This window comes from Camelus dromedarius, chromosome 36, assembly GCF_036321535.1.
Source record: "Camelus dromedarius isolate mCamDro1 chromosome 36, mCamDro1.pat, whole genome shotgun sequence".
Lineage (NCBI taxonomy): Eukaryota > Metazoa > Chordata > Mammalia > Artiodactyla > Camelidae > Camelus > Camelus dromedarius.
In genome coordinates this window covers 12,607,435-12,619,806 of record NC_087471.1, presented here as the reverse complement: position 1 = coordinate 12,619,806, position 12,372 = coordinate 12,607,435, and the positions used below count along the sequence as shown (strand labels likewise).

Genomic DNA, 12,372 nt, shown 5'->3' with positions numbered 1-12,372 from the left:
CTAACATTTGCAAATCTCAAACTCCCAAATTTCTCTCTTCCCATCCCCTTTCCCCAGGTAACTGTAAGACTGTTTGCTACGTCTGCGAGTCTGTTTCTGTTTTGCAGATGAGTTCGTTAGTGTCCTCTTTTTTCTTTGATTCCACGTATGAGTGATATATATATGGTATTTTTCTTTCTCTTTCTGGCTTACTTCACTTAGAATGACGATCTCCAGGCCCATCCATATTGCTGCAAATGGCATTATTTCATTCTTTTTTATGGCTGAGTAGTATTCCATTGTATAAATATACCACAGCTTCTTTATCCAGTCATCTGCTGATGGACATTTAGGTTGCTTCCACGTCTTGGCTATTGTATATAGTGCTGCTATGAACATTGGGGTGCATGTATCTTTTCAAATTAGAGCTCCCTCCAGATATATGCCCAGGAGTGGGATTGCTAGATCATTCAGTAAGCCTATATTTAGTTTTTTGAACAATCTCCATACTGTTTTCCATAATGGGTGCACCAAACTACATTCCCACCAGCAGTGCAGGAGGGCTCCCTTTTCTCCACAACCTCTCCAGCATTTGTCATTTGTGGACTTCTGAATGATGGCCATTCTGACTGGTGTGAGGTGATATCTCATTGTAGCTTTGATTTGCATTTCTCTGATAATTAGCAATACTGAGCATTTTCTCATGTGCCTGTTGGCCATTTGTATGTCTGCACTGGAGAACTGCTTGTTTAGGTCTCCTGCCCATTTTTGGATTGGGTTGTTTATCTTTTTGTTATTAAGCTGTTTGGGCTGTTTATATATTTTGGAAATTAAACCTCTGTAAGAGCGCTATTCCTCCTCTGTTGCTCCCTCCCTGTGGGAGAGGTCCTGTACTGATTTCCTTTTTCTTCTTTTTTTCCTCTCCTACCAGATTTTGTGAGGAATCTGGTCTTTTGAAGTAGACGATGTTCTGTCAAAGCTCAGCAGGTGTTCTGAGTGAATGGGTGGGTCCACAGATGTCTCCCTTGGTGTGTTTGTGGGAGAGCAGGAGCTAAGAGCGTCCTTCTACTCCGCCATCTTGGCCACTCTCTGTAGAACACTCAGTGTGTTAATGCTAAGTGTTCTTTCTCCTACTGAATCTACTCCCTTCCACTCTCCAGAGGAGATGAATCTTACAAGAATGTGGAACTAACAGCACAGGGCAGTGCCTGGAACTGACCTGACCCTAGCTCTATACAGTGAATTCACTCACGTTACGACTCAGCGTCCCTGCCTGTGAAATGTGGGTAACACTAAATTATCCTGATCGCCGTCCCAAGTTCTGACACTCTGAATCTATGGATGCTTCCATAGTTCACGTCCAACACCTACGAAGGACCTCACTGAACAATAAAACCCCCTTTCCCACTGGCAGAGACAACCTCTCCCTAATGACACCCCAGAGCCACTGACCACCACTGCCTGAAGGTGGCACGCATCCTGCTTGTCATCTCTATTCTCGTACATGTGACATCTTTACAAATACGGCTAAACAACTCTTTCTCCTGCGTTACCTCCTTCCTTGCTTTTCTGGGTTACGAATTCGAAAACACCTCCTCCCTCAGATCATTCTCATCATTCAGGAGTGTAGAGAACTAACATGCAGAATTCAAATATTCTTCTACTGAAAAAAGAATCTTTAGGTAAAACAATCAAAAGTATTCTCTGTTCTCTGTAAAAGCATTCTATTGATAATAAAAGACAACCAACAGTACACTTCAGGTAGATAATAACAATTTAATAGTAATATCATGAAGTAAACAAACATATAAAAATCAAGTATTTAGTTTTAGATGTTAGAAATAATATACATAACAAATTCAGCATAGTACTGATAGTGCTGCAAGATAATTTTTTACTGTTCAAATTACAGATTATGCCAATCAGGCTGCTTTGTACTCAAGAGTTTCAAAAATTCTGCTTTTATTACTAAAAGCATCTGGACTTCAGACAACTCTAATGAACCCGTGTAACACCTGGCACACTGCACCTGAAGCTGTGCCCATCGTCGTTAACGATCCAACCGCATCCTCTCATGATGGAAACGAAAGAAGCCAACCTTTGCCCCTTTGGAACACCCGTTACCAAAACTGTCACAGTGTCAAAACAGAAACGACTCCTTTCTCCTTTTCAGTCTCAACCGCCCTTGAAGTACATGCATGAGAGGAAGTTAGAAACAAAGAGGGCAACTGTATGCTATATGCTTGGTCAGTGTTAAAACCCACAGACTAATTTTCAGATACAACCTTCCTGGTTCTGGTCCTCAAAGAGACGCAAAAATAATTAACCAACTATTTAAATATAAGCAAATATACTTTTGCTATTGTTTCATAATCAAATGTTTTGATGATTTCTAAGATTGTTTGTATATTCTATTTCCACTGAGCTAACTCAGGAGACACACTGGCTGAGAAATGACTGAGAATATAAAGTTTAAGGCTAAAAATTCCATCTTTGAAATGTAAAGAAATATAAAGATTTAAAGAGAGCCCTTGACAAGGTTATTTAATCCAGAATTGCTGGCCATGAAAAAAGTAAACAACAACAACAACAAAAAGTCACACAAATACTTACATGAAAAACCACACAGGTCCTTCACAACAAAAGTAATTCTTTCAACTTAAAGACATCTGCTGAAAGTGAAAGTTACCTGCTGCACGGCAAGTCTTCATCAAAATCATTAAGTCCAGTCTGGATCAATGACTCTTACACTTTGGTTGGATGACTTAATAAAGTATACTTTCTGTAGGAGGTAACTATAGAACTCAACAAACAAAATAAAATAGATAAAAAACTAGAATTTAATTGAAAATGGCATGTTTCTCCATCATTTTCATGCGATCAGCATGCCCACCTTAAATCTTCGCATTTAGTTTATAAAAAATTGCTACATTTCCCACTGAAGCGTATTACTCTGATAAGCCAAATTTAAATACTTCCATATAGTTGAGGATTAAAGAATGTTCTCAGGATTATTCATCATTATCTGTAGAAAAAAGAAAAAAATGTAATTCACTTCACTGCAAATCAAGCTGTATGTTTCTACTCATTGAAGAAAACCTCACCATCCTTTGTCATGCTAAAGGAAGAGAGCAGTAATGTAGTTTTTATTGTAACATCATATACTCGGTGTAAAGTATTCAGACAATACAATAAAGAATAAAGTGGGAGGCAAAAGCCCCCACACACCAAGGACACCAGTATCGGTGACTCTTGTATACATCTCCACAGACTGCTTTCCTATGCACACACAAATATACCTTAAAAATTACAAACTGCAGTTTTGAGACATGAGTTTTTCTCCTCAGAACATAATGGATGGAAGGATGGACAGCACATGAAAGAGCAAGAATCCAGGTGGTGGGCACACGGGTGACAACTGTAAAGCCCTTCCGGTGTTTCCACATGATGGAAATGAAACATTGAGAAAGGATAAATTATGGATATATTCCATGTCAATTTCAATGGCTGTGTAGTATTTTATTTATGGACATGATGTAATTAAGTTAACTATTTCTATTTATGAACACTCTGGTGATTTCCCATTTTTCATTATTCTCAAAAACCACTGTTGCATGAATTAAAGAGACTGCTTAATCCTACATCAGGGAGGAAATAAATGAAATAGAGACCAAAGAAAAAAAAGAAAAGATCCATGAGACTAAAAGTTAGTTTTTTTGAAAAGATCAACAAAATTGATAAACCTTTAGCAAGGCTCATCAAGAAGAAAAGAGAGAGGACTCAAACAAAGTAAGAAATGAAGGAGAAGAAATAATAACTGATAACACAGAGCTATAAAAAATCTACAGTTTTATGCCAACAAATTGGAAAACCTAGAAGAAATGGACAAATTTTTAGAAACATACAACCTTCCAGCGTGAATCAAGGAGACAATCTGAACAGACTGATCACTAGTAGTGAAATTAACTCTGTAATAAAAAAAATCTCCCAGCAAACAAAATTTCATGACAGGACAGCTTCACAGGGGATTTCTAATAAATACATAAAGAAGAGCTAATACAAACCCTTCTCAAACTATTCCCAACAATTGAGAAGGAAAGAACATTCTTAAATTCATTCTACAAGACCACCATGATCCTATTTCCAAAACCAGATAAATACACTACCAAAAAAGAAAATTACAGGCAAGTGTCTCCAAGGAATATAGATGCAAAAATCCTCAACAAGTATTAGCACACTGAATTCAGCAGTATATGAAAAGGATCATATATCATGATCAAATGGAATTTATTCCAGGAATGCAAGGATGGCTCAGTATTTGCAAATCAATCAATGTGACACATCACAGTAACAAATGGAAGAATAAAAATCACATGATCATCTCAATACATGCAGAAAAAGTATCTGACAAAATTCAATACAACATCCATTCATGATAAAACTTTCGTCAAAGCTGGTATAGAGGGAACTTTTCTCAACTATTTAATAAAGTCCTTGTATGACAACTCCATAGCTAACATCATATTCAACAGTGAAAAGCTGAAAGGTTTCCTCTAAAATTAGGAAGAAAACAGGGGTGCCCACTTTTGCCATTTCCACTTAACACAGTATTGGAAGTCCTAGCCACAGCAATCAGACAAGAAAAAGAAATAAAAGAGAACCAAACTGGAAGGGAAAAAGTATCATTGTTACTATTTGCAGATAACATGTTACTTTATATAGAAAACTATGAGGTCTCCATCTCAAAACTATTAGAATAATAGAAAAAATGAATTCAGCAAAATTGCAGGATATAAAAATAATATATTTTATTATATATATCTGTTGCTTTTCTACATGCTAATGATGAACTATCAGAAAGACAAAGTAAAAAAAAATCCCATTTAAAACTGCATCAAAAAGAATAAAATACATAAGAATAAACTTATCAAAGGAGGTGGCAGACATCTGTATTCTGAAAACTGCAAAACATTCATGAAATAAACTGAAGATAATTCAAAGGAATTGAAATAAATCCCATGCTCTTGGATTGGAAGAATTAATAATGGCTATACTACTCAAAGCCATCTACAGATTTAATGCAATCCCTATCAAAATACCTATGACATTTTTCACAGAACTAGAACAAAAATCCTGAAATTCATACGTGGTCATGAAACACCCTGAATTTCCCAAGCAATTTTGAGAAAAAGAACAAAGCTGGAGGTTATCACCCTCCCAGACTTGACTATACTACAGAGCTACAGCAATCAATACAACATGGTACTGACCCAAAAACAGACACACAGAGCAATGGAGCAGGACAGAGAGCTCAGAAATAAGCCCACCCACCTATGGTCAATTAATCTTTGACAAAGGAGGAAAGAATATACAATGGAGAAAGACAGTTACAGGTACTCCACTGCTATAAGCAGTACTGGGAAAACTGGACAACAACATCTAAAGCAATGAGATTAGAACATTTCATCAAACCACATAAAAAAATAATCTCAAAATGGATTAAAGACCTAAACGTAAAATCTGAAACCATAAACCTCTTAAAACAGAACATAGGCAGAGCACTCTTTGACATAAATCATAGCAATTTTTTTTTGGATCTTTCTCCTAAGGCAATAGAAATAAAAGCAAAAATAAACAAATGGGACCTAATTAAACATAAAAGCTTATGCACCACTGACAAAACAAAAGGAAACCACTGACAAAACAAAAAGGTAACCTTCAGAATCTGAGAAAATATTTGCAAATAGTATGACTGACAAGGGGTTAATATCTACAATATATAAACAACTCAGATAACTCAATACCAAACAACAAACAAACAAACCAACCCAATCAAAAAAGGGGAGGAAGACCTGAACATTTTCCCAAAGAAGACATATACGTGGCCAACAGGCAAATGAAAGATGCTCAACACTGCTAATTATCAGAGAAATGCAAACCAAAACAACAACGAGACATCACTTCACACCTCTCAGGATGGCTCTCATCAAAATGTCTACAAATAACAGATGTTGGAGAGGATGTGAAGAAGAGCAAACCCTTGTACATTGTTGGTGGAATGTAAACTGGTGCAACCACTATGGATAACAGTACAAAGGCTCCTCAAAAAACTAAAAATAGAACTGCCATATGATCCAGCAATTTCCTTCCTGGGTATTTATCCAGAAAAAAAGAAAACAGTAATTCAAGAAGATATATGCAGTCCAATGTTCAGAGCTGTGTTATTTACAACTGTCAAGATATGGAAGCAACCCAAGTATCCATCAACAGATGACTGGATAAACAAGATGTGTGTGTGTTGAGAGGTGGTGTGTACACAATGGAGTACTACTCTGCTATAAAAGAAGAGTGAAATCCTGCCATTTGCAGCAACATGGATGGGTTTAGAGAATATTACATGACCTAGTAACTTAAGTCAGACAGAGAAAGACAAACACTGGGTGGTATCACTTAAATGTGGAATCTAAAAAATAACACAAATTAATGTGCATGCAAAATAGAAACAGACTCACAGATACAGAAAACAAACTAGTGGTTACCAAAGGAGAGAGGGAAGGCCGGGAGGGGGGAAGTTCAGGGCATGCGATTACGAGGTTCAATCTACTCTATAAAATAGATAAGGAACAAGGACATTGCACAGCACAGGGAATTATAAACATTACTTTGTAATGACTTTTAATGGAGAATCATACGTAAAAATACTGGATTACTACGTTCTACACTTGAAACTAATACAGTAGTGTAAACTATACTTCAATTTAACGAGAATAAATGCAGAAGAACTAAAAAAAGGACTTTCAAGTTATTCTAAGTCCAATCATCGTGTAACACTTGATTGTCTTATGATGAACAACACAAAACAGCAGGTTAACTTATAGAGACGTCAAGACACACTTCACACCAGCCTCGTGAGCTGATGTATTTAGCTTTCTGAGGCCAAAGGCATCAATTCTAGGCTCTATGACCCAGAAAGCGGGTCCTGGTGCCCTTCCACCCACAGGGACTCGTGTGCTCCGGGGCGGGGGGAGACCTTCTGCGGGGGCCCGTGCCCCTCGAAGCACCTGCTGTCACAGGAGGGTGTCAGTTCCACTCCTGCGGCTCAGCCGCTCGCGGCGCTGCTCCACACGGGCAGTGAACACGAGCTCTGCGGACACCGGCCAGGCCACACCACCCTGGCGCTGATGACTTAGGAGAAGCGTCTGGAAATGGCGCTTCTGTAAGAGAACAGCCTGAAGGAGATGGTCTGGGTGGGAACACGACTGGTCCGCAGATCCCCTCTATGGACTCGCTCTCTGGCCTCATGCCCCTAACTCTCACCACGTCCTGTTATGAGGAAGAGCCCCATGAAATCCAAACCCTGTAACACTAAGAATACTTCAGTCCATTATAGGACTATTGTATAAATTGGGGCCCAAGGTCTCAATTAAATCAGGAACCCTCAAGTTCCAGGTAACGTTTGTGTTTTATATTTTCATTTTCATGAAAACAATTTTTTAATATGTAGGAAAAAACACATGTCTTATAGTAATAATTCACAACTGCAAGATTTTCAAAGACTAGGACTTGAGTTTTCCACTGAGGTCTACGAACTTAGATTCCTGGAGTCTGAAAAAATACTTTCCTCTTGGAAGGAATCCACATGTTGCTCAAGTCTGCGGAACACTGTATCACAGTCCCCTCTTTTTAAGAATCACTGAACATTTTTCCTTTATTTCAATACCAAAAATAGCTGTCTTTTGAGTAACTGACATGTTTTGTCTCAGGAACACTGTGTCTGATGTAATTAATTAGGTTTCCTGCTTTGTTAGAAAGATCAGCACCAAATGTGTGAACTATTTTCACACAATGCAGACATCCTTTGAACATGAACTTTGTATTCCTACTTCAGGTTGGCTTAATATTATACATATTGCTTGCACTCATTTGTCTGATATGTTGACTTCCCAAACACTCATTTCTTAACTTAATTTCATCTTGTTCTGTGTGTGTCTATATATATATATACATATACACATATATAGACACACACACATAAAATATATATATATACATGCAATCAAACTTTTTTGGGGAATAAGATGGGATATAAATAAGTCTTATAAAAATTCATATTGCCAAAATTACGCATCAACATTATAACTTTCAACTTTAGTCTACAAATCATACCTTTAAAGTAATAGGATTAATTATTGACAAATATTCTAGAAAAGAATTTTTGTTCAAAATATTCAGAATCAGGTTACAAAGTCATTTTAAAAATTAGGCCCATTACTGCACAGTGAGATCCTTAAAACAAAAGGATCACATATTATTTATCTTGATTACACACTTCATTCACTAAACTTGGTTGCAAGGAACTTTAATTTAAGCTTTTTCCAAAAAAATTAAACGCTCTCAGAATAGACTTGAATCAAGAAGGGTAATTAAGAGGATCTGGTACATAAGCTGTCAGGAAAATTCTGAAAGAGAAATTTAACGATATTTTGTGCACTGGAACATCTTCACTGGAAAAACTTTATATTTCTACTTTGAAGACACTAAACATTTATTTGGAGATGTAAGTTCTTATATTTTCTTTCCCCAAAGTGGTATTGTTTTATTGGCCTTTAACATTTTTTTTTAACAAAGATAAGCTCCCTTAAGTTTCTACTGTGACCGTCGTAATTGACACATGACGCTGTTTCTGCCTGTCTACTTGTGCTCACCTTAACCCCCAACATGGTGCGGGACAGGCGGCGCTAGCTGCCGGCCTGGGAGGGAGGCTGCTTTACACGGCCCGACCTCCCCCTTGGCAGTTCTGTTAGCGTCAACAGCAATGAAAATGCAGTGTTGCTGCTTTTTTTTTTTTTAATGCAGTGGTTTCTGAAGCTATAAGAGTACTTACTATACCTGAAGGTTTTCTAGTTTTGATTTAATAATACTAGAATTTTCAGGAGACTTTTACTTCCATCAAAGCAGTTCAAGAAACAATTTTTGCTGAGCTTACAATCAATGTAAATTAAGCCTACAAAACTGTAAAGTTGCTCCCCAAACAGAAGAACACTCTTGAATTTTGATTTCAGCAAATTAATCTTCATGAGTCAAGTATCAAATATTTTTACAAGATCCAAGTAGCCATAACCTCACGCCCAAATGCAGCGATCATTTCAAATCCCCAGTACAGATTTCACCGAAATGCATGTGACAGGAGTGCGTCTACTTACATGTGTCATTTTACCTTTCGCACACTTACTTCAAACACAAGCTGTGAGGAAACCTTACCTTCCTGATAAGCCCCGTCTGCCATGACTAGATGAAGAATCTTGGCGTAAAGATGCTCATGCTCATTTCCCAGCAGATTCTGAACTACTGTTGAACAAATCTCAATATTTTCATCTTCATCCTCATGAACAGCCTGTACCAAATTTTCAAATGCAAATTAATGTGTGAATGTTAACCTTCTCCAGTTGCAGACATTGTTATTCATAAATCTATTGACCAATAAAAATCACTGACATTTCACTGGTAACCCAAACGGGGCACATTTCAAAATGAAATGTTTCAATGGACATTCTACTTACCTTTATTTTCTCATAAACCTCAAAGAACTTTTCAAAGCCCATTTCCTGCTCCAGGTGAAGCCTCAGTTCCTCGAGATGGTTAAAGACACTCTCGTATTCGCACTCACTAGTGACCTCACCATCACTGTTGTCTAAAACACACAGATGAGAAGAAGATATTGCAGGATTTAAAAAGCTGAGTAAATTCATTCTTATCCTAATCCTTTAAAATTCAATGACAAGTGAATAATGCCATTGAAGCAGACTCCTTGTACTTTCAACTTAAAGTTTTTGTAATTACAATACTTGTTTACATCAATGAATGTACATATAGACCTGTCTTAAGAATGTTACCCTGGAACTCTTTTCTTCTTTTATAGACATAAATAGTAAATGAGGTTAGAATAAAAACATTACTAGAGATTTTATCTTATTTTTTTAAAAAAAAGGAAAAAGCATACTCGTATGTTGTGCACTGAGGCAACCAACTCTATAGAACTACTATTTTTCAAAAGTTGGTATTAAACATGGGCCAAAATACGAAAATGCATGCAGAAGGCAGATGTCCTAAGATACTACTCATAAAACTTGGAAAACACCTGGGAAGTATGATATATGCTTTAAATGTACATGCCCCAAATCATCTGAAATATTCTAGTAAAAGACTAGTAAAAACTCTAGTAAAATTACTGAGGAATAATTCCTTTTCACATTAGCTCTTCTTCCCAAATAGTTACTGAAATCCACAGATTTTCCACGCATCTTCGGGGTAATGATAGGAGTAAGGAATTGTTTCCAAGCCAGAAAAAAAAGTGCCATGGTTGGAAAAGCTGCTTCAGTATTATGAACCCTGCTGCCTGAGCGCTGCATGTGGGAGCCCTCTGTGAAGCACCCCGCACCAAAGAGACGAAGCCACCACCCTGACTCCTAGAAGGCCCGTCAGGCGGTGGGGGGGGGGGGGTGGCGGAAGAAGACCGCCCTGGGAAAGCACAGAAGTCGTAGGGAGCGGGAGCGGGAGCGGGAGCGGGGACGGCCCCGCGGGGAAGGAGCTGCCTGCGGGTCCCTGGGCTGGAAGCGCGCACCCGAGTGCCAGGCCTCGTGCAGCGCGCTGTCGCTGCTGGGGTTGTCGTCCTCGTCTCCCGGACCCGGCCCCGCGCCGCTGCTCTGCAGCGCCGGCCGCTCCTCCTCGCTGTCCTCGTCCCCTGGCTCCCGCAGCAGCCGCTCCATGGATGCCTGCAGCTCCTGCAGGTCCGCGTCGGCCTCCGCGAACGCGCTGCAACGGGAAGGGTTACACTGAGCATCACCGCCCTCCGCCCGGGCGGCGAGGGAACCGCTCGCAGACCCGAGGCTGCAGGTGCACGGGGCCCTGCTGGGGCCAGAGACCAGGCGCGCACTGCGGCCTCGGCCCGCAGGAGAGCGAGGGAGACCACGACGCCGGGCTGCGGAAGGCCCTTCTAACCAAGCAAATACTGACCGAAGAACTAAAATACAAACATTACTATGTGAGGCCTTAAGTAAAATTTTCAGTAAGAGAAAATTTAAATTTTTAATGTAGAAATATCTGTATTTTGTAGGTATGTGAACAAAACTCCTATTCTTTGGCTCTGCAGCAGCAGCTTTGGCAAAGCAAGGAGCTAACGGGATGAGAACGAGAGTGTCTCAACCTTTGGGTCATCGTTGCAGGAGCATTTAGCTTAGTGTTTAATCACGGGACCACCGCACCACCGCACCCGCTCTGTACACTGCCGTGTGACCAGACACCAGCCGGTCGGGAAACCTTCCCGCAGCCGGCCTAGCGCCGGCCAGACACAGGCGTTAAAGCGGGTGGCCGCTAAGTCTGCCGTCGTCGTAGGAAAGTGAGAAGACTAGGACCTTTTACGACATGAGCACTCAAAACATTGTCTCAGGTACTTTAAAATCCGGTCCCGAATGTGCTTCTTAGTAGGTTTTCTTATTGTATGAACTTGAATAAAGTTTGGAGCAAAAAAAATATATATATTTTCCAAAGGAAACTTACAAGTAAAATTTCCTTATATGGATGTGGAATAACTTAAAAAATAACTTAGTTTTCAAATTGTGAAAAAAGATTAAAAGCTAACAAGTTTAAAAGTAAAATTCTGTCATCAAGTAGTAATTAAGACAATACAAGCCACAAATAAGCTACGGTTCACTCAGATAAAAACTGATGACTCATAAAATCTTTGAGGAAAAAACTGTCACTTAACACACTGCCAGCCACAGAGGTGCTGAAATGTGTTCTCAAACAGGCTTAGTAAAAACACAAGGTAGAGTGCTTGACGACCAAGTCAAAGAAATTAAGGATACGAAGGTAACTTTTCTCCAAATTTTGAGGGCACCTGCAAAAATTTACAGAACTCTATGGGGAAAAAAGTCTACCATTAAAAGATAAAGCTTGGCTATAAACTGAAAAAGCAATGGGCAAGACTTACGAAAAACAAAACCAGGAAATCAAATGTACCGGACGCAGTGGGCCAGCTCAAGGATCACAGGGAGAGAGACCCTGAGGCCGGTGCAGCGCTTTCAGTCAGACCAGAACGCACGTTCTTTCTACTGAAAGGCAGAGGTGAAAGGAGAAACTCAAGTTCCAACGAATCAGAAAATAAATCATAAAAATTATGATATTTTGTAGTATTTTCCTGGTGCCCTGTATACACTTCTCGAATACTTTACTCCAGGGTACTCTCGTTTTATTTCCCCAAAAAGTCTGTAACATTTGTCTGACGGGCTGAGAAGGCTGACTTATACCAGAGAAGGGGAAGGGGTACCCCTGTCTAAGGAGTCCCCACTTCCCACCGCTTTCAGAAGTGCTGGTTCAGCTTCCCTCTTGGACTCT

General features: G+C 39.3%; 1 protein-coding gene across 1 annotated transcript; it reads right to left on the bottom strand.

Annotated features, from left to right (window-relative positions):
- Positions 1 to 1,735: 1,735 nt before the first annotated feature.
- On the bottom strand, positions 1,736 to 10,791 carry NEK1 (NIMA related kinase 1; the record flags this gene model as incomplete). The annotated part of the gene is given in 4 exon segments (XM_064482512.1): positions 1,736 to 3,004; positions 9,241 to 9,373; positions 9,540 to 9,670; positions 10,601 to 10,791. Coding segments are annotated over 4 exon segments (469 nt in total), but the record flags the coding sequence as incomplete, so codon positions are not given.
- Between the last annotated feature and the right edge of the window lie 1,581 nt (positions 10,792 to 12,372).